The sequence below is a fragment of the Brachyhypopomus gauderio genome, chromosome 2 (genome assembly GCF_052324685.1).
Source record: "Brachyhypopomus gauderio isolate BG-103 chromosome 2, BGAUD_0.2, whole genome shotgun sequence".
Classification (NCBI taxonomy): domain Eukaryota; kingdom Metazoa; phylum Chordata; class Actinopteri; order Gymnotiformes; family Hypopomidae; genus Brachyhypopomus; species Brachyhypopomus gauderio.
In genome coordinates this window covers 20,365,548-20,386,324 of record NC_135212.1, presented here as the reverse complement: position 1 = coordinate 20,386,324, position 20,777 = coordinate 20,365,548, and the positions used below count along the sequence as shown (strand labels likewise).

At 42.3% G+C, this 20,777-nt stretch overlaps 1 protein-coding gene across 4 annotated transcripts in view; it reads right to left on the bottom strand.

The window, feature by feature from the left end:
* Positions 1–948: 948 nt before the first annotated feature.
* Positions 949–20,777, bottom strand: part of large2 (LARGE xylosyl- and glucuronyltransferase 2) — a 38,071-nt gene continuing 18,242 nt past the window's right edge. For 2 of the 4 annotated variants that reach the window (XM_076990559.1, XM_076990540.1), the window contains 14 exons: positions 12,008–12,212; positions 9,314–9,603; positions 8,876–8,958; positions 8,493–8,616; positions 5,927–6,098; positions 5,740–5,844; positions 5,371–5,483; positions 5,110–5,235; positions 4,552–4,707; positions 3,894–4,051; positions 3,431–3,709; positions 3,183–3,329; positions 2,792–2,987; positions 949–2,708 (listed from right to left, as the gene is read on the bottom strand). In XM_076990559.1, coding sequence (XP_076846674.1) covers positions 2,511–2,708; positions 2,792–2,987; positions 3,183–3,329; positions 3,431–3,709; positions 3,894–4,051; positions 4,552–4,707; positions 5,110–5,235; positions 5,371–5,483; positions 5,740–5,844; positions 5,927–6,098; positions 8,493–8,616; positions 8,876–8,958; positions 9,314–9,603; positions 12,008–12,107 — 2,247 coding nt within the window. In that variant the 5' untranslated portion in view covers positions 12,108–12,212 and the 3' untranslated portion in view covers positions 949–2,510. Of the gene's footprint in view, positions 2,709–2,791; positions 2,988–3,182; positions 3,330–3,430; positions 3,710–3,893; positions 4,052–4,551; positions 4,708–5,109; positions 5,236–5,370; positions 5,484–5,739; positions 5,845–5,926; positions 6,099–8,492; positions 8,617–8,875; positions 8,959–9,313; positions 9,604–12,007; positions 12,213–12,479; positions 12,533–20,326; positions 20,480–20,777 lie in introns of those variants that run through there. The other 2 variants (XM_076990550.1, XM_076990568.1) reach the window with 2 other exon arrangements.

The following is a 20,777-nucleotide window of genomic DNA, read 5'->3' as shown; positions in this document are numbered from 1 at the left end:
AATGAGTGGTGCCTGTGGAGTTAACAGACACTGGACTGGAATGGCCAAGAGATAAAATTGTGGATTAAAGAACTGTATATGTATCTGATATTTATTCTTTCTTCATAGTTAATGTAAAGTAAAATATACGATTAGCTAAAAAAGTGCAGTGTTATATATACAGGACTGAGTGTGTTGCATGTTATTTCTACTATGCCCATGTGTTTGAGAGGTCTGGCTTTTTGTAGGAAATAATAGAAATTGCCTAGCACTTATTTCCTTATAACAAGCAAGACAGTTCAATTTCCGTCCCCTTGAAGTAAACACTTTTAACTTGTCTTCATTCAAATCACTGACAGAATTGTAATTTCAGCCTGTTCTCATTAGTTTTATGTGCCATTCTCTTCCTCTGTTCTCTTGAGATCCTGTGTCAGGAATAATTTAAAAATGTTCTGTGAAAATTAATTTGCTGCGCTTTAAATGTACATCACATTTCCCACAAACAATTCCTGACAATTGGTTTGCACATTTATCAGATGCTGCTGGTTACAATTATCAAGGAAAAAAAATGCCAACAAAGTCCAGATAGTTTGATGTTAAGATTCAAAAAGCCCCACTACCATGCATGAGCACAGACATTTAGTGAGTTTTGACAGTTTCCTGTTACTCCTAAATCTTATCTTCTGAGAAGGCTGATTAGCATTAGCATTAGCTCAGTGATCCAATCTCCTGATCAGGATTTAAACCAGCACTTTTCCATAAGAGATTAATAGAAAGAAAATAAGCTTGACAGTCATTCTGTATCTATTTCTCTGATTTTTTTTCTTCTAAGCTTATCTTGGAATTCAGCCTTACCTCTCACGATGCAGCTCTGCCACATCAAACCAATTTTCTGTTTTCCTAACACAGACTGAGCCAGGTCGAACCCCCTCCGACTTTACAAAGGACATCAAAGACTTCAGCCAGCCGTCTTAGAAAAGGGCAAATTTATTTAAAGCACTTTATCCCCTACATAGAAAAATATGATTGATTTAAGTCAACAATAATAATAAATAGAGTACCTCTTGCAGGCCCCACTGACGTGTACAGTAGTACAATCAATATCCAGTTTTACAAGACAGCAAAGGCACAGGCATGTACTGCACAAATGTGCAGTCTACGTGGTGGATGGGGGGATGAACAATGTAAGACAGGTGAACATTAATGACCCAGTGAAATACCTTGGGCTGCACCCTAGAGATGTTTGACCACCATTGTGGATGCACCATTGTTCCATTGCAGCTTGACCGATATAGCAGTTTATTAGGTTTTCAGTGATGATATATGAAGTGAATTATACAGTCTAATTTAATATTTGACTCCAAAAGTGAACAAAAGGGTTCTCACCATTGTGATGGTCCCTGGTATGGATTGCTAAATAATCCCTCATTACCGTGTCGTAGTAGGTGATAGATATTTTCTTTTTTCCAAACAAATGTGTATTTCTTGAAATGCTTAAGCTTGAGTGACATCAGTGGACTTGAGAGCTACAGTATGACGTCTAAACACTACAGTGCTGGATATGGAATAAGCATGCCATAACATGGCAAGGTTGTTAAGTGAGAGTCATAAATGCAGCAATAACACATGTTGAGACCACAAATCATGTCAAACAGATATGAAAGCATATGTGCACTACTGGGTGATCACTAGTATCCCCACTAAACAAATAATGCATTCTCATGAAGCCTTCACTTTCTCAATCCTCTAAAGGTACTCAGTTTGTTGAATTAAAAAAAGACTTTTCTTTCAATCTCAATCAAAATTTACACTGCAAATCATCTTCCATAATTTGTTCACAATATTTTTTTTAAAAAACAGAAAGCATAAATATCTTAAATAGTGAGGAAACAGTAAGGCTTCGTCTGTTTCTTTAGTCTTGTCGAGCTCTCCAGCCCCCAGTTCAGCAGAAGATGCTTTGGAAAGCTCATGTTTTCTCCAGCTTTGTGCAACCCACCTGCTCCACCAGATTCTCACAGTCGGGAGCAAAGCTACCATACGCCATGAACAGTTTTTATTAGTGGAGAAAAAGCCCTGATTGTCAAAAAAAGAAGGGAAAAGATAAAGCAAATACCTTAATCATAATTTGCTTGTCTACACTTTTAAGCAAGTGGTTTTCACCAGACGTCCATCAATATACAAACAGTAGACTTCATGTAGGGACCTGATAGTCCGCAGTTGAAATGTTTGGTCAAGTATTAGCTATTCGTTTGGAGTTTCACCCTTTGCATCGCCCTCCAGTCTCTGACATATCTCAGTGTAGAGTCAACGACACTGCGTCAAGTCTTTGATGTGGCACCTATTTTCAAATATAAGGTTTACAGCTCCGGTCTTCTAATCTGCATTCAGCAGATTCTACACAGATGCCGGTGTGTAAAAATCTCAGTACCTCCAGATACCTCAATTACATTTTAGAGCAGCAATGTGGCCCAAAGGCACCCACAAACTGAACTAAGGTGTCCTGGTGGATGTACATAGATGCAGGCTGAAGGTCAGATGTTCCTCTGAGCGGTGAGGTACTTCAGTGCAGCAGCACCGTACTTTCGAGAGAGATCTTGGTGGAACTCATCCTTCAGCGTGGTCAAGCAGTATCGGTAGCTCGCACTGGAGCGGAACTTCGAAATGTCAAAGCTCGGTGCATGGGGCATATGGATCATGAAGGCATTTGGTAACACCATCAGATCATACTCCTGAAAGAGATCCCAGCGCAATCGTGAACTCATCATCAACCAAGAGGGATATAGGTTTACTCTTAAACTGGTAACACGCTTACCTGTGCATCAAGCTCCATGATATGGGACACTTTGTTCCAGCCAAAGCCCACAAATCTCTGGTCATACTCGGGGCAATCCCGCCTGACCACCACGTAAGGCTCAAAATCTGCTTCCCATTCCACTTTGTAGGGAGTAGTGGCTATCCTCCATTTGGCATAATTAGTTGGGGCATGACCTTTGGTCCAAACATGGTACCTGCTCATGATATAAAACATATATACTACTACTACTTAAAAATGTATACTACTACAAATATATATTATTCTACTTATTATCGAACTATTGAATTTCCAAAGATGTAATTAGTAGTGATGTTTCAGACATTTAGATTTTTGGTGCTATGACTATGTCATATAGAGGGCAGGATGGTATGAGAGCCTTCCTCCCTACCTGAAGGTGTAGAGAGTCCCCATATCTAGCATGGAGAGCAGTTCAGCTTTGGACTTGGGAAAGGAGAGACGATATCTCAGAGTCTCAAAGGCCGGCACCACGAGAGCCTTTTTGGTGTTTGCCATGTCCAACTGGACAATGGATTTTCTGTGGAAATCAATTAGCAACAAGGTCTAAAGTTAAATAAGTGAAGCAAAAGAACAATAATTAAATGTAAACACTTCAGGTTTAATTTAATCCTGGCTAACCTGAGGTAATCGTAGAGACCGTACATGGGGAGGAAATCAATGTCGGTCAGAAACACGTAGGGTGTTTTGGAATTCCGGAGGGCCACATTGCGGACCAGGTTAACGGGGTAGAACTGGCCCTCTTTGTAGACGATGTGGTATCCCACATTCTTGCGATTTTTGAGGACCTCAGAGGCCTGAGCGTAGCGCAGGAACTGCTGGGCTTCGGCGTCGGACATGTAAAGGGCAAGACTGATGGGTCCCTCCCAGTGTTTGCAGATGGCTTCCAGCATCTGAAGCCTGTAGGAGATCACATGTTACTGGTAGAAACAGCATCGGGACAGGATGGCGAGGACTGTGTAAACCTCAAAACCTCAAAGTCAGGATATTGTGATTAATATTAATATCGGAAGATCGCCACATGGACTCGGCTTGAATAGTGAGTGTAAATCCATCAGTGAGCGTCCGGTTGGGTCTTCCTCACCTGTCCATAGAGAGCTGGGCTACCAGCGTGATGTCATCCTCGGTGGGCGTGTACTCATACTGCAGGAAATAGAGGTGCACACGGTGCACCATGATCCGCTCACGCCGGAAATCGTAGCATTGGTCATCCTCGTCCAGATCCTCCAGCGCTTTCTGAAGCTGAAAGACATGAATGTGAATGAGCCGTGGAGATGTTCGTTGTTTGATGGTCTCCACTCGCTGGTGTCCTCCTCCATGTGGTCGGGGTAGTCACGTGAACCTTAGTTTTCACTTCATGACTTTCCACATGATTTGTGTTTGGTTTTGTTTTCACGCTATGGACAAGCGTCTCATCTTCTTCCTTCATTTCCATCCATCAAGTCTATTCAATTGTAAGTCTTGTTGGTTGCTGTTTGGACAGCACCATTATTATTATGTTTGCATTTTCTTTTGTTTTCATTAAACAGCGTTCATTCCAACTCACATCTGTTTTCTACGTTCCACCATGACAGTTAAAGCTCAAATAAAAAAAAAATACAATTTCTTCATTTATACTAAGAAATTACATTATTTAGATATGCATACGAGATATTCCTGTTCAAATGAAAAAGACCTTCAGGTTCAGACCTTCAGAGAATTATGACTATACTTTTTCCTGGTTTGCATCAGGATTGACTCACTCGTGTGCTTTCAGAGCTGGCCTGACTCGGACACCCGAAGAGTTCCCGTCGAAGAAGATTCCCATCGTACTCCAGGAAGGTCAGGTAAAGATTCCGGAAAAATTCCACATGCTTGTTTTTCACTCTCAGTTTTTTAGGAGAATTCCAGTGAATCACCTGCAGGAGAAAATAATACAATCAAAATCATAACTTGACCATGACCTATATATGAATGGGGTGGGTATTAATTTGCTGTACATGTTTTTTCAGTATTCAATGAGTTGAGTAAAAATATTTTACTATTATAAACCTGAATGACACCGACACGTTACCAGTTAGTATTGCTTAAATATGCATACTGGTGGTTATTAGTTTCAAGTCATTGTTAGCCATGTGTGCAAGTTTGCCTAAGCTACTTCTTTTTTATTTATAGACCAGTTCAAACACGAGAAACAATGTCACAGATGCCCCAGGATGGATTTACACACAGACACCACAAAAAATATATTTACATCTAAAGACGCATTGCTATTTTTCTTAAATCTTTACTTCCTGACTCTTTAATACCTCATTCCTCACCTTAAGGTCCGACACTTCTGTGTAGCACTGCTCAGAGCGGGTGTGGTCAGACAACTGCACATTCCAGAAACAGGGCAGCTGGTGCACGAGAACCGGGTTCTGCTTGATGAACGCATTGAATATGTCCTGCACCAAAATTGGAAAGAGCTTATTTAAATTTCAGTGGAACACTGGACGTTTTTTTTTTTTGTACTGATGCATTGCAAGCAGTGGAGTAATACTGTTGGAGTAACAAAGACATTTCGATGATATCGCCCTCACCTGGTCAGCGAGGGAGGTGGAGAGCATGCTCATCAACTCCCTCTCCGCCGTCAGCCTCCACATCTGCTCCCAGCTGATTCTCCGCAGTCTCTCCAGATAGAGCAAGATCACCCCTACAGCCATGGAGAATATTTTCATATTTCAAGGCCTAACCTTCACAACTCAGCAAGCACTATGTTATTTTTTTAACAATTATGAAGTGAGCATTCAGTATGGTAGACGTCTATTCAGTATGGTAGACGTCCATTCAGTATGGTAGACGTCCATTCAGTATGGGAGACGTCCATTCAGTATGGGAGACGTCCATTCAGTATGGGAGACGTCCGTTTCGTTAGCCTAAATGAAATACCCACGTGCTCTTCTCCTCACCTGTGTTAAACCCACGTCCTAGGGCTGGCCAGGGTTTGTGGTTCTTCCAGAGGTTACCCAGGTACCAGTCACTCTGGTTCTCCACAAGTCCAATCACCTGTTTCTCTTCAATGAGTACAGCACTATTGATTCAACATCTTTCAAACAGCATGTTTGGTTCAGAAGGAACGGTCATTAAAATAATTACCTGTGAACTTTCTAAAGATGGCCCACAGCTCAGCAATGTCTGTGGCAAAGGTGATGTCTGTATCGAGCACAATGACCTTCGAGAGGTCAGAGGGCAGAGCTTTGGTGAGGGTGAGCTTCATCAGACCATAAATTCCTGAATAGTGTTTGTTAGGTATCCATGACACTTCTGACTGAATGAAGAGAAAGAGACAAAAAAAAAACGACAGATGGAAGGAGAGAGACACAAAGAGACAGAGTGAGATCTCATTAAAATAATTGCCAGCAGACTATGTTACTGGCAGTGATCTTCTTATCTTAATGCCACTGTTAAGCACAACCTTGAGACAGTTCTACAGATCACCTGGACTCAGCCTTGGGTCTGAGTCGTTTTATAGCAGCATCAGGATTTATTTGCTACTTTTGTACAGTTTAATGGGTCACTTTGCACAGTTTAACATGCATATGGAGAATGAGGAGCTGGAGAAGAGATGAAGGTCTGCTTGGCAGACGACACCCAGAAGAGCAAAGACAAGCCTACACATGTAGTGTGTGTGTGAGAGAGAGAGAGAGAGAGAGATGGAGGGAGGAGGAGAGGAGAGGAAAAGAACAAGACTAAAAAGGAAAGGCCAAGAGAGAGAAAAGAGAAACAGAGGGAATATGATGAGTAGGTATACAGAGAGCTGTAAATAATATGGATTTATGTAGGAATAGTGAACCACACAAGCATTACCACACAGAGCAACCGGAAAAACAACACAAAAACAGCTTATTCTGAATAATTTAAAGCAACTGCATTGGGATTCGTGGGCCACATTCTATTTTCACAATCTAAGATTCACACTGTCATTTTAAATGTATGAAAAAATGAAATAAGTTTGAGTTCAGTGTGCTGCTTTTTGCAGTCAGCCTTCTAGCCTTAAGCAATATATATATTATATTAGTGCTGTCAATTCCAGGTGCCGTGATTAAAAGTCCTCACCAGGATTTTGCTCAGGCTTCCTGGATTGTGTTGATTAGGGGTGCACAATATGGACTAGAATTACGATGTGCAATAACATTGTTGGATATCCCGATATCGATGTGAACCACGATAAATTAAGATTAAAATACAGAGATGTAGTGTCTCTCTGAACAGCAGCACGTTAATTAGTTTTTTTTTACTGTGTAATGAATCCAGAATAATTCCAAATATTTTGCAGGTTTATTCAACAATAGATTCAATCTAGGTTTATACTTTCACGAGTGACCGTAGCGCGACTCCGCACACCTCGCGTAAACCTCCGCGAACGACGGAAGCGCTTAATCTTGCCGTGTCACATTCTTTGCAGTGTTGTCCGAAACGATATGTAGGCCTAGTAGTATAGAAAAAACACCCCTCAAATACAGGGGAATGAACATTTACCTGACCAATTTTAATGTTGCTTTGTGTATCAGGTTTGAAAAGTGCTGGAATTTAGGCTAAAGTACTTGAAATTGTAACTACTTCGTTTCACAACAAATATCTGTCTGACTGAACAGTTCTCTTGTAATTACATTAACAAATACGAGCCTCTTGTAATTCCAGGACGAAACATGAAAGAACGTGAAGACGTTAAGATTGGGCGTTTTGAAAATAAACAACCATTAAATAATGTGATAAAAAAAGCGAATTATTTCGAATCATTTAGAGTATATGTATAAATATTTAACTCAATTAAGTTTAACGAGCTGGAAATTATTGAAATGGACCTTGAAAGTGACGTACAAGTGCTTTAATTCCACCTTGTATCGGTGTATGAACCCGGCAAACATGACTGTTCTCATTGCGCTGAGACGCGGCGCGCGCGAACTTACAAAATTCGAGAGGTGCACGACCTCGTGAATCGACAGCGCGCGAGACCATCGCGCACGGGCGAAGCCACCGTGATTACGTTATTTTCGCCTTGCGGACCCTCGCGCTGCGTAAAGTGTAAACCAGGCTTAAACCAAATCGCGTGTCTGATGAGCGTGTTCACCTCACTCTGCCTCTTGCCTACTTACATCACGTGATCATAGTCTGCAGCGCGAATAGCTCCCTCTATTGCTGGACGAGGATAATGCAATTTGAGTTTGCTGTTATTCAAGGAGTTATCGTGGCTCTTTCGATGTGTTTATCGTGAAACTTCACATCGCGATAACGATAAAAATACGATTCATCGTGCAGCCCTAGTGTTGATTCCACTAATTTTACCTGGATTGCTAATTAGAAAATCTAGCAAGCTTGAGCAAAATCCTGGCGATTTTAAAGATAGCATTTAAAGATACAGAAATATACACGGACCGACTGTTTCTACCAGCATCCTTCACTGACTATGGGTCCTCTGATGTATCTTTATGGACAACGAACACCATGTGGCACAAGAACGATCTTGTCTTGCACATTTGAATTAAGATAAGAGGGTTGTATTCTGCCTTGTTGTCTAAAGGACCTGCTGTGGTCTAGAGTTTGCTCCAGTGCTTTATAAATAGCACTCCTCTCCCAGTTCTGCTGCTACAGAGGTAGGGCGTCCGAGTCAGGGGTTTACCAGAAACAGCCGTGTGCTCTGAACAGAGCGGGGAGGTGTTACCTTTAGTTCGTCCGCGTCGTAGAAGCTGACCTGCACCGACGGCACCATCCAGGACTGGAACAGAGTGCTGAGGATCTGATTGGCCACTGTATCGGTGATGAAATGGAAATGGAGCGGGTTTCTCCTAGAAGCAGTAAGATGAGCATCGGTCAAGCATGCTTGAAATACATAGGCAAGGCCACACAATCGCACAATAAAGGATCTCAGCTGCATTCAAGGAAATAGAATCTTATATTCTCTGTACATATTCTGTGTACAATTGTGCAAAAATGTCTGTGTGTTATTCACATTTTAGGCTGTGAAATGAGAGCTCGGTTCTGTTTGGGCAACAGAATGTATGGGGCAACATTTTACTTCCATTTAATATGGTGCGATGTCCTCACCTGTGGAACAGGATGGACTTGACCAGGGTGACCACATCCCGGCTGGCGTTGTGCCCAGCACACACACATGCCACATGAATCAGCTAAATGCACACAGGAAGAGAATAGTTGAGAATGGTGAGAATGGTGAATACTCAGTGGATGTAAAGCAGTACACAGATAAATGCCTTAGAGTTTCTTGGAGTTTCTGGGTTTGCATTCATCATAGCAGCTAGATCTCTTATGATGGTTGTCTATGCAAATATTGACGCCTACATCTCCTACAATGCCTTGGTGATGGCTATATCACATAATGTTTCTGTAATATGATGCAATCTCTAATTCTTTTGAAGAATCTCTAGCTCGTTTTATGCTTCTCTTTAGGCCTACATATCCCATAATGCCACTCTGCACCACTGATTTAGGCAGGGCTACATCTGCAACAACGATTGGTCTTACCTCGCACTTCTCCGCTGTTGGCGAGCGGGCACACTCGCTGTGATTGGCCCGTTCCTCCGCAGTGTTATCCACATCCTCTGGACCCGTGTCTGCCGATGCCACCCACTGCTGGTTGCCATAGTTACCCTCAACCGGCTGGGCAGCCAGGCCCTGCGATTGGCTGAGCTGGAGGCGGATCTGTCGGTTCTCCTCCTCCACCTGTCGCACCCGTGACTCCAGGACCTCCCGATCCAGTAGCCGCGCCTCCGTGGACTCCACCAGACACGGAGAGAGGAGCAGGGAACGCCCGTCTGTCAACACACAACAAGAGGGATTCCACAGATGGCTGATTAGGTAAAACACAACAACGTTTGCCGTGCTGTTTGTCTTATCATTACCCTAAATACCGACTACTTATTGCCTGTTGCCAGTTGTGTGTTTTTGTTAATTACTGTCTGTCTCTCATGTAAACTGTTATTCTCTTGCTGTTTTGTACATGTTTGTGTCTTTAAAGTGGCCTTGGGCTTTAAAAGGTTTCAGTCGAAAGCCGAATTATATGCAAGGAGACTGCATTTAATTGAGCCTTTGCTGTTTTTCTAAATGACACAGAACGGCATGCCTCCGCTCTAAAATGGCCCGACCTCTCTGTAGACGGCGGCCGTAAACCACACATTTTGGGGAAAAACGAATCTGTGGTTTCAGCTTCTGAAATGAAATATTCATATCATAATGTCACACATAATGGCAATGTGAATTTAAGTGGTTTTCACACTGCACTGGTAATTCAAGTGTGAAGCCGTTAGAACGCAGTACACACTGTATTGAAACTGCAAAGCAATTCCTATCTGTCTCTTCACTCGTGAAGAAAAGCACACTGGCCAGACTCACAGCATTCAGTGTTGCCAAAACCAAAGTCTACACACCCCGGTTACTTTATTAGATACACCATGTAGGTGTATATTGAGGCCATCTGTTGCTGTGCAGATTTGGATTGAACTGTCATCATCAGCAGTTTCCTTCCACATGATCATTATTTGTGGGACATTATTGGGTGATGCACTATTCTCCACCCAGCAGTGATAGACGCGTGTCAACACCACCCTGCGTGATGATCTACAACTGTGCCATAACGGAGTCATTGGGTTTAACGATGGCCACCAAAATAATATGCAGTCAGCAGTGGTCTTGTGGTCAAACACTGATTGGTGTTAAACAAAGAAAAAACAGATGAATTGTACAACCAACAATGTGTACTCACTGACATATAAAGCACAGATAGTTAGCAGCATATTATAAAGTCTCCGGTGAATGTGGGTGGATCATCTTTCTAGTAAAGTTAGCAGTGAATACAAAGACCAAAGCTCAAAGATCACAGCAAAGATGCATTAGAATGTGTCCATATTCCACAAAGAGAACCATTACATCGACTGAGAAAAACCTTCCAAGAATAGTTGTAGTTAGCAATGCTGTATTCCACATCTAATAGCCAGGTCTTTGTCTACTGTCACTGAGTCTTCAGAGATGTACATTGTAAGGATGGTGTAAATAAACACTAATGGCCTTGGCTGTTTAACCTTATTACATCAGTGTCTTTTGAGGGATTATAAAGCTTGTTTTGCATTTAACACCTTTGTGCTACTGCAAAAATAAAATATTTTTATTATTTTTGTTTTCATTCCTGAGTTGTGTCACTGTTCGGACTACACTCTCGATCTTTCATTTTAGGGAGTTTTCCTGAACACGCACACATGCTCAAAGGCATCATTACTCATTATTACCACAGAAGAGTGCGAGTCTGAAGGCACTTGCACTCTGCTCCAAGATTCTCAGTAACGTGCACAATGGCCACACAAAAATGCACACATGCATGCACAAATGCTCACACACACGCACATGCGCACACACACACACTTTCTTTTGAAGAGTAATTAATTGTGAGTATTTTGCGTGTAGAGGCTGTCGGTCATGTGTATATCTGCAGCTTCTGCATTTTAAATGCTTAAGCTTTATTACACTTCTTCACACACCCTGGACACGGTGTGTTTCAGAGGGATCATTCTCTCTTTATCTTTATTATTCTTATCAGAATATACATAAGCACGTAAATAACCACCTAACCTAAATCTAAAAAGCACTTTATGATGTGAATTTAGCACTGATTTTCAGATAAAATGTAGAACACTGAAAGATTTCCTTCTTTAACACCAGACACGTTTGAAGGTTCTTGAAGATTCATTGACTTTGTATACTATAAAGACACACATACATACCATCACAGACAGAAATATGTCTGTGTTTCCACAGACAAAAAATGTTTCCACGGTGTTTCATTAATAAAAATCTAGCAGATTTGTGCAGTTATCAACTCTGTGTTTCATTTAATTTTTTACACAAGCTGGCATAATCTCACTGAGAAAGCTGGTGTGTGGCAAATAGAGGCATGACCGCTACACTCTACCACACAACTTCCTCTCTGTCAACCTTCAAGGGCTGCCTTAAACCACCCCTGCGTCTGGATGACCAATGGTTCTTGCCATACAACCTTTCATAACAGAACAGGACTACTTTACTACTTTGATCTGATTAGAAAGCTAAACTAAACCCATTCCACTGAAATGGCACCCAACTGTATTACCTCCAAGGTTTATTATTATTGTATTGTATTGCATTGCATTGTATTGTATTGTATTGAATATCGAGAAGTGTAGAACTCACTTTCCAGGTTGCCGGCGAGCAGGTAGAGCCAGGTTACCAGAACGATGAAGCTCAGCGATGCCAGCACCAGCTTCAACTTTCCCCGGCACGGACAGTGCATCCTGGGAATGGAGGCAGGTGAGAGGGAGGGTGGGGCTCAGGAACAAGGAGGCGGGGCTTCAGGTAGGGCTGAGCTTCACTCTAGCTTCTTGCAACATCCTCTTATCTGCAGACAGGACAGACAGAAAGTGCTTTCCAATGACTCAGACATACATACAGAGGTTCCAGCCTGAAATACAATGAGATCAGTCATGAAACCATATGCTAGAACTTATCAGGAAACTCAATACAGTCTGATAAATAAAGATATTGTCTATTTTGTGTTTGTAATCTCAGTGGAGAGCTCCTTTCAGATATGTCTTAACATCCATACAGGCTGGCAGAATTTGCTTTAAGTTTAGTTGAGCTAGAATGTCAGAGTAGAGAAGCACACCGTTCTCCCAGCTGTCAGCTTCGGGTTATGTCTTGGTACCACCTCCATGTCATCTACACACAAAACAGAACTGCTGCTTACATCTCTCTTAATCAAAGTGTGCATGCCACGACACTCTCTCTCCCTCGCTCCCCGAAATGCATACAAACAAAGGAGGGAGGCGAGAGAGCAAGAGAAAGAGACGGAGACAGAGAGAGAGAGAGAGAGGGAGAGGGAGAGGGAGCGAGAGAGAGATGCCGCATCCAACCCCCGGTGTTGTTTTTATTTATTTTTATGACCTTAATTAATCATGCTTCACTTTAATTAGACACCTGCCTACAGGAAACAAGATTGGATGCTGCCAATAAGAGAAAACATCGAGTTTATTAAAAGCAGGACACTATTCAGCAAGAGATAAAAAGAGAGGGAGAGAAAGAAAGGACATGAGATAGAGAAAGAGAGAGGGGGGAGATAGAGAGAGAGATTATTACGTTTTTGTCCGTGGGGATCTGTGATATGCCGTCAGAGGTGCTGACTGCGCACCTGAGTTTTCTGTTCATTAATAAGCAACAGAGGCATGGAACCCAATGTTGGGCTCTGATTGGCTGTCTCAGCCTCTGTGGGCCGGGCTAGGACTTGTCATGTCAGGATGAAATGCCATCTTGTCATATTAAACAAAATACTCTTTAACGAGTATTGATGATACGCCCAAGCCGACTCTATTTTTGCTGATCCGAAAATTACTTCCATTAAAATGCCCTGAATTCCCCTCCTTCTTCTCCTTACACCATACTGCAGTGTGAAAGCTTAGTTCAAAATAAATAAAATCACACTTTTTGTCTATAAAATATACATATGGGTTTTATCCTGCCCACAAACACTAAAAACACCAGTGAGGCTGTTTGATTGGAGATCAGGATGGCAATGTGGTATTACTATTTGATTTTTTAATAGGTGCTGTACTAGTAGCTACTATTAGCCTATTACTCATTTCGATTACTAATTACCATTTCTAATTAGCAGCATGTTATGCCACATTGAGCTTTCTGAAGCATTGTGCTTTGTCTCCAGACTCTGTCTTCACACACCCCGTGAGCACTCGAGCTCCGACAGCCACACGTCTGCCAAAACGAAACCCATCACAGTCGCGCGCACACACAAACAATGTCGCACTTCACTTTCTCATGGACAAATACATGGACAAGAAGGGAATCAGCGGAACTCTATCTGTAGTTGTGGGCCTGTTTGGACTTTTCTACCAGTAAAGTTTTTTCTGATGTAATTGCTGATATAATTTTCTAATATAATTTTTATAAAACTTCTGTTTAATAACATTAATGCAATTTTTTATATCTCAAAATGTCTTGTCTTGATGTCTCCTTATATATCTGTGAAATATTCTGACACTTTTAGCTGACAAGATTGTGATCATTAGAGCTCTCATCTCACCACCTTCTTTTGACACATTCATCACTGTCTCTTGCTTTGCTGATTTTAACCACTTTGAGTTTGTGTCCCTTTCCTTTCTAAAGGAAATTATTGACCATATGAGTTTGTCAATAGTTTTCCCTCTTCGCCTTTTTAAAGAGGTTTTCGAGTCTATCAGGTCAAACAGCCAAGCAATTATGAACAGCAGCCTTGTGTCAGGTAGTGTACCAGCAGTGATGTAACCACTGATGAATAAAAACCCAGTCTAGGCTCTTCAGTACTCTCTCATTTTAGACCATTTTCTAAACTCCTGTTTCTTTAAAAAAATATGTACAACTTCAGTCATAATTCAGGGTATTACCAAGGTCTTCCATTATGGGTTTAAAGCCCTCCACGGCACTGAATCTGCACTTTAAAAAGTTTTAACTATCTTTTTATTAGTCACTGACTCTAGGGATTCTGCCCTTCTTATACATTTAGATCTCACAGCTGCATTTGACATAGTATGCCATAGTATCCTCATCTCTCACTGGGGCTCTGTGTTGGTGTTAAAGGTGCTGCTCTGGTGTGGTTCAGATCCAACTTCAGAAAAAAAAAATTTCAGTCAGCCATGGTGATGTTGTGTCCTCCTCAGTGCCTCTTCCCTGTGGAGTCCCCCAGGGTTCTATTCTTGGGCCAGTCCTATTCATTCATACGTTCTCCCATAGAGTTCATCCTTAGAAAATATGATATTAAATAGAGAAAATGGAGATAAAACTCTTTGTTGGACCATTGTTGCACTGCCTTGAGGACATAAAGGCCTGGATGGCTTTAGTCTTTTTAAATTTTAATGAAAATAAAACTTAAGTCCTGGTTCTGAACCTAGAACTGCCTGTGTGTAAGACCTACAAAATTTAGTTGTGATAATGAACACTGATTTTAAATTGGATAAACATATAAACTCAGTGATCAAATCTAGCTTTTTAACTGAGGCTCTTTAAAATGTAAGCCCTTTTTTATCAATTAATGACTTTGAAAGGGTTTTACATACTTTTATCGCATCGCCCCTCGTCCTGATTGCTGTAATTCCATTTATGCTGGTGTCAGGCCTCCATCTCAAGGTTAGATTTGGTGAAGAATGTTGCAGTTCATCTTTTAAGAGGAATACAATTCTCCAATACTGGCCTCCCTTCACTGGGTCCTAGATCATTTTATGGCAGTTAAACATTTTATTGTTTGCCTACAAATCCTTAAATGGGCTAACTGCATCCTTTTAATGTCTATGACCTATTCGAATAGGTTCCGTCAAGGTCATTCAGGTACACTGACCATCTCCTTCTCATCATCCAAAAATCAAGACTGAAGAAATGACATTTTTAGTTACAGCCCCCAAACTCTGGAAGGAGATGTTTTTGCATTTTAGACTCACTTTTAAAATATCATCTTTCAACTCATTCTTACCAAATTATCAAATTGTGTTTCTTTTGTGGTACTGGTTGTCATTTTCTTATTGTTGTTGTTAGTCCTTTGCTGTTACTTAAATTGGTCTTTGCATCTTATTGCTCTTGTTATGGTTTATGCTAATTTAATTTTACAGCATTTTGATCGACCACTGTTATTTTTAAAAGGTGCTTTATGAATGTATAATTGAAAGTAAATTAAATTAAAGTGATGATGCAAAGCTACACAGGAAGCTAACGGCTAAAGTAACAGTGTGTTCCTACACTGAAGGACCTGAGCATCAGGACCAACATCTGAAGCTCATTAACGGCTTTCATGAAATACACTCCATTAGAACCATGAGAAGACTGCACAGCAATGTTTATCGCAAAGCCAATTAACAACTGCACTTAGCCATTGACGGACCAAAATGTACATAGGAAGAGAGGTTAATAGGACGCTGCTTGATCCTAGACACCTTTGACACCTTAATCCTTCCTGATGGAGCACTTCCTTCTCCTCCAGTTCCCTTTCCACGAACACAGACTGCTGCTCAGTGATTCTTAGTCACACAAACTCAATAATGATCACATGGTCCAACATGGTATGTTTCTCTCTCTCTCTCAATACTTTAAAATTTTCATTTTATCTCCTCTCCCTCTCTCTCTTCTCCTGCCCACACTCTCTTACTCTATCTCCTTCTCTCTTTCTCTGTCTTTCCCCCTCTCCCCACCACCACGTTGAGTCCACCGCCGTGAACCCTAGCCATGAAAAGTGGTCAATGGCTGTGAGGCCAAACGGTCAAGTACCCGCTATGCACCCTGTTGCAGCCAGAGGGAGCCCTTCAGCTTCTGCCGACCCCTCTCCTCTTCCAAGCGCTCTTCCAGCTAATGACTCCCACCCTTCCTCGTTAGGCTGCTCTGACCCCTTATGACGTGAACGTAATTAGGATGGGCACAGTGGGTGCTTGTCATATGACCCGTGGGAAGTGGTTCAGATGCAGACCCAATGTATGAATTACTCAGGCATGTGCTGTTCTATTTGAACCCAGTGCCATGGGAATATAAAGCACTCCATGTGATAAGCAGTGGAGGTTGAAAAAGAGGAGACAGTCCTTGCAAAACAAGAAAGCTTAGAATGGAATTTTCAAGTTTTATCCTGTCTGTTTTATCTTGAAAAGAAATCCAGACTGGATCATTTACAAACACAGGCTGAAACCTATTCTTGGCTTCTGCTATGTTAACTAAAGCCTTCCCAAGTGGGACTCCCTTAACACGCGCACGCGCACGCACGGCTAGCTGCATCGGCATAGAGAGCTCACCTGCCTGCCATCCCTCATCTCCTCTTCATTAGCATTCTTTGATAAGGAAGCACAGGGGAGTGGTTGTAAACCATGAGACTTTTGCCCCCCTCTCCTCCAATACACACACACACACACACACACACACACACACACACACACACACACACCTACCTACCTCATGGGGGAAGGATAGGTAGGACAGAGAGCAGAAACCCCCCATTGCTGACGAGTCCAGGCACAACTCCGTTGAATTTGCATTGGCGTGTAAGCACACAGATTTTTGTCCTCTCATTTTGAACTGTAGCAGATTTTTAATATAAAAAAGAAGAAGCTTTGAATGTTGCCTCAGCCAAACTGACTCAGGCCATCAACCAACTGCAAAGAAACAAAACATGCATCACACGCTGATGCTCTGCCATACGCTCCTAAGTAATAGTGGTGTGCAGGGGTACCAACACTGGCAGTTTTAAAAAGGTGACTGTAGACCTTAGCCCCAGGCACACATAAAGAGGACAGAGAAGGGGGGGGGTGCATGGGGGAATGAAGATGGCTAGCTAGGCAGCTTTAATGAGGATCTTTTGTCGAACAAGCAACAAAACAAAATGCTTACGGTCCAGAGGGATAAAAGCTTTACTAAAGTAGGCAAGAGGAAAGTCTGTAGACAAGAAATATAGAAGCAGAAAGGGCCGGGTGACGTTTACAGCCCTCTCACGTCCCTCATGTGCAGAGGGGAAGGAGGCACATAAAACTACAAAGGCCTTCGCATGCAGGCTTTTGTTCTCCAGTGCTGCGACCCTTCAGTAACTACCTTTCTCTTGGCCACTCCCTCTCTGACCCCCCCCCCCCCCCCCCCCCCCCCCAAAATCTCCTTCAAGCTGTCACTGCACCCGAACACAAAACCGGCCTTTCATCATGTAATGCAAAGCACCACTAATCACAGCGCAAGTCTACAATGGACCGACCAGAGTTCAAGACCTGGCTCTTGCTCGGAGACCGATTGCAGGTTTGTAGTGTCTCTTCATTGGCGCGGACTTGTAACATTGTGTCCCTTCTTTCTTGTTGCCTTGGCGGAGTCAAAAGCTGCCCTTTAATTGCCTGTCAGATACACCAATGGTGTGGGAGGTTTGTACTGCTGAGTGACCTCCTGCAAGTGATACGCTCATTTGGCATAACATGTTGAGAACATACAATTCCAAAGAGTGGACACCCTGTTCAAATCCATTATACTGTGTCACTTGGATGGCAGGTTCATAGTCTTGCACTGAATTAAGCCATGAAAAGGCACAGAAAAACATCTCAGGACCTTTCCTGCTCCTTTATCTTTAACAGTGAGGTAAGAGGCGGGTCTCAAGAAGGGCGGACACAACCTCGTAGCTCACGTCAATCAAGCTGCACTGGAAAGTATGATAATGTGATTAAAGTGGGCTGGAATAATCTCTGTGGAGTGGACCCGGCATTAGCCCAGCGTTGCCCTTTTAAATGAGGGGCTTTTCAGCTGTGCATATAATCAGAGACAAGATCGCACTGATTAAGACATAATCACCTCACTGCTCTCACATACACATTTCTCTGTCTCTCCATCTCTCTCTCACACACACACAGACACACACACACACACACACACACACACACAGACATAAATGCACAGCCTATTAAAACATCCATTGCCTCTTAGAAATGTAATATTTTTTCCTTTTTTTATTCGTCACAGGGACTTCACTCATGGTCTGAAGGCCACTTTCTGTTTACAATCTTACTAAAGCCAAGCCTCAACACCAAAATAATCAATACCAGCCACATTCATTATCACAATAAGCTCTGTGGATGGCAGATATGTTAGTGTGTGAAGAGCCCAGAAGCATCCGAGACATAAAGTGTCGTTTCCCATCTATAAGTCACCAGAGTAGAACTGACAGGCAGTAAGAACAGCTCTTCTAGGGCTTTGCCTCACAGGACCACATGATCTCTGGCATCCAGAGTCGGCAAGTCCTTCCCTGAGTCTGATATCCTGTGCATTAGCTAATCTTCAAAAACACTCTTTTGCTCCCTGTCTCTCTCTTTGTCTGTTTTCTTTCCTTTCTCTATCCTCCACTATCCCTAGTTCTTCTCATGACATCCCTTTTGCATGCTTGAGATAGCCCTTTTGAGGCCTTAAACCCTGTTAATCTGCCTCTTTCTTCTCTTTCGCCAAGTCTCACAAATCAGTTCCTCCTATCTCTCAGTGTTTCAGGTCTCACAAGCGACAGCCGCTCAGTGGACCCAGAAAGAGACTGGCAGAAAGACAAATGAGAGAGATAGGGAGAGAGAGACTCCATCTTTTAAGGTGGCTTTAATGCATCGGGTTCACATTTTATCCCCAAACATCCCCTAAGCACCCCATTGCAACCACCAGTCAACACATCCAACATTCAGCCCACAGGGTCTGCCAGGGGGAAATCGTAGGCAATTATTCAGTTTCTTGTCAACAACACAGCATAATACAGCAAGACAGAGACAGACGGAGAGACTGGTCAAGAGGACAGAGTGAGAGAGGGAACAGATGAAGGGAAAAAAAGATGAAGTTGCAGTCTCGAGACAAATAGCCACACTCTAACAGCGTTAGGTCTCAGCTGTGCATCAAGTTCTCACAGAGAAGTGCCTTTCTCTCGGTCATGGGGTTACACTTCCTAAAGCCAAATCCCACCGGTGTCTTAAGTGGCAGGGAGTAGCATCAATCTATCTGCAGTAATTCTCTGGTTAGGGAAAACCCAAAAAAGGCTCTGTTTAGAGACCAAGAACAATCATAATAAGGCCCTGAAGCAAAGCTGATATGCGGTCAGATCTAATGTGAAAGGGTAGAGGAGCTGGATTATTTCATTATTATTATCGATTAATCCGAATAAATGGCTGCTTGGCTAATTTCCAACTATAAAGTATGGTGCAGGTTGAGCAAAATAAATGCAGTACTTTCCTAGGGGCTGCTGGTAATTCAGCCTTGCTATATTAATCACTGTGTTGGAAGCATCAACTACAGGCACAGATCCCCTAAATAACCAACAGAGGTAGATGAAAAACACAAGAACATTATTCTCAATTGAATAATCCTTAATGAATCCTTAATTATAGAAACATTTTCCCAATATGTTTTAATGCTTCCTTTTTAAATTGAATCTTCAGCTGAAGAAAGCAGTCTGTAATTATAACCTGAAAAAACACCTAAAGGTTTCCAGGTGTGGTCGGGTATTCTGGCATTATAAATGATATGAAACAGATGAAACAGCTTGTTCTGAGTCATGTAATTATCCATATGCACTAATGTACACTGTTTATTTAGCTGATGATCATCCATATTGTATAGATGAATAATAAGCATAAATAGCTATGAAGAACCTTTAGTAGGTCTATATTAGGACATGTTAGGACATACAATGTGTGTTCATACATTCATTTGTAACATTTTACCACACACGCACACATAGGCAAATCTCTAACAACATAGGAGACATAACGCTCACTTTTTGTGCTGTATTGAAGCACAACTTTCACCAGCAACGCATATACTGCATTTAGACAGAAGGAGAGAAGATAGAAAGTGTTGCACAGCCAACCTCTACAAGAGAATACAGAGGATCATATCACTGCTAAAGAACGGGGGGGAGGGGGGGGGGGGGGGGGCAGAGAGGGAGGAGAATACACAAAGGCTGTATTCAAACAGAAGAAGAGACACACTAATCTTTACCTCTACACAGTTCCAAGGCCAGCTAGCCTTTTTTCTTTCATTCTCTCTTCCTTGTCTTTCCAATCTGACAGCTGACAGCTGATCTATGGACTGACCTGCAGAGATTCTGAGTCAATGCGATTTGTCAGTGGTAGGCAAACTTTGAACTTTTATACCTCGGTGTGTGTGTGTGTGTGTGTGTGTGTGTGTGTGTGTGTGTTTGCACACTCCTCCCACTCCCCTTCGACTCTCCTACATGCCTTGGCAGGTTTGCATCTCACTGAAGGATCAAAGGCTCCTCCTTCACCTTTTCTCTCCCTCTCCTTCTTCACGCTCCCTCTCTTTATCTTTCTCTCTCTCGTGCTTTCTTTCTCTCTCTCACTTCTGATCGCTTTTAAGCCCGTTTCACCGTTGCTGACTTCGCCCGGACAGAAAAGAATCCTCCAAGCCATTCTGTGGAAACACACCACGC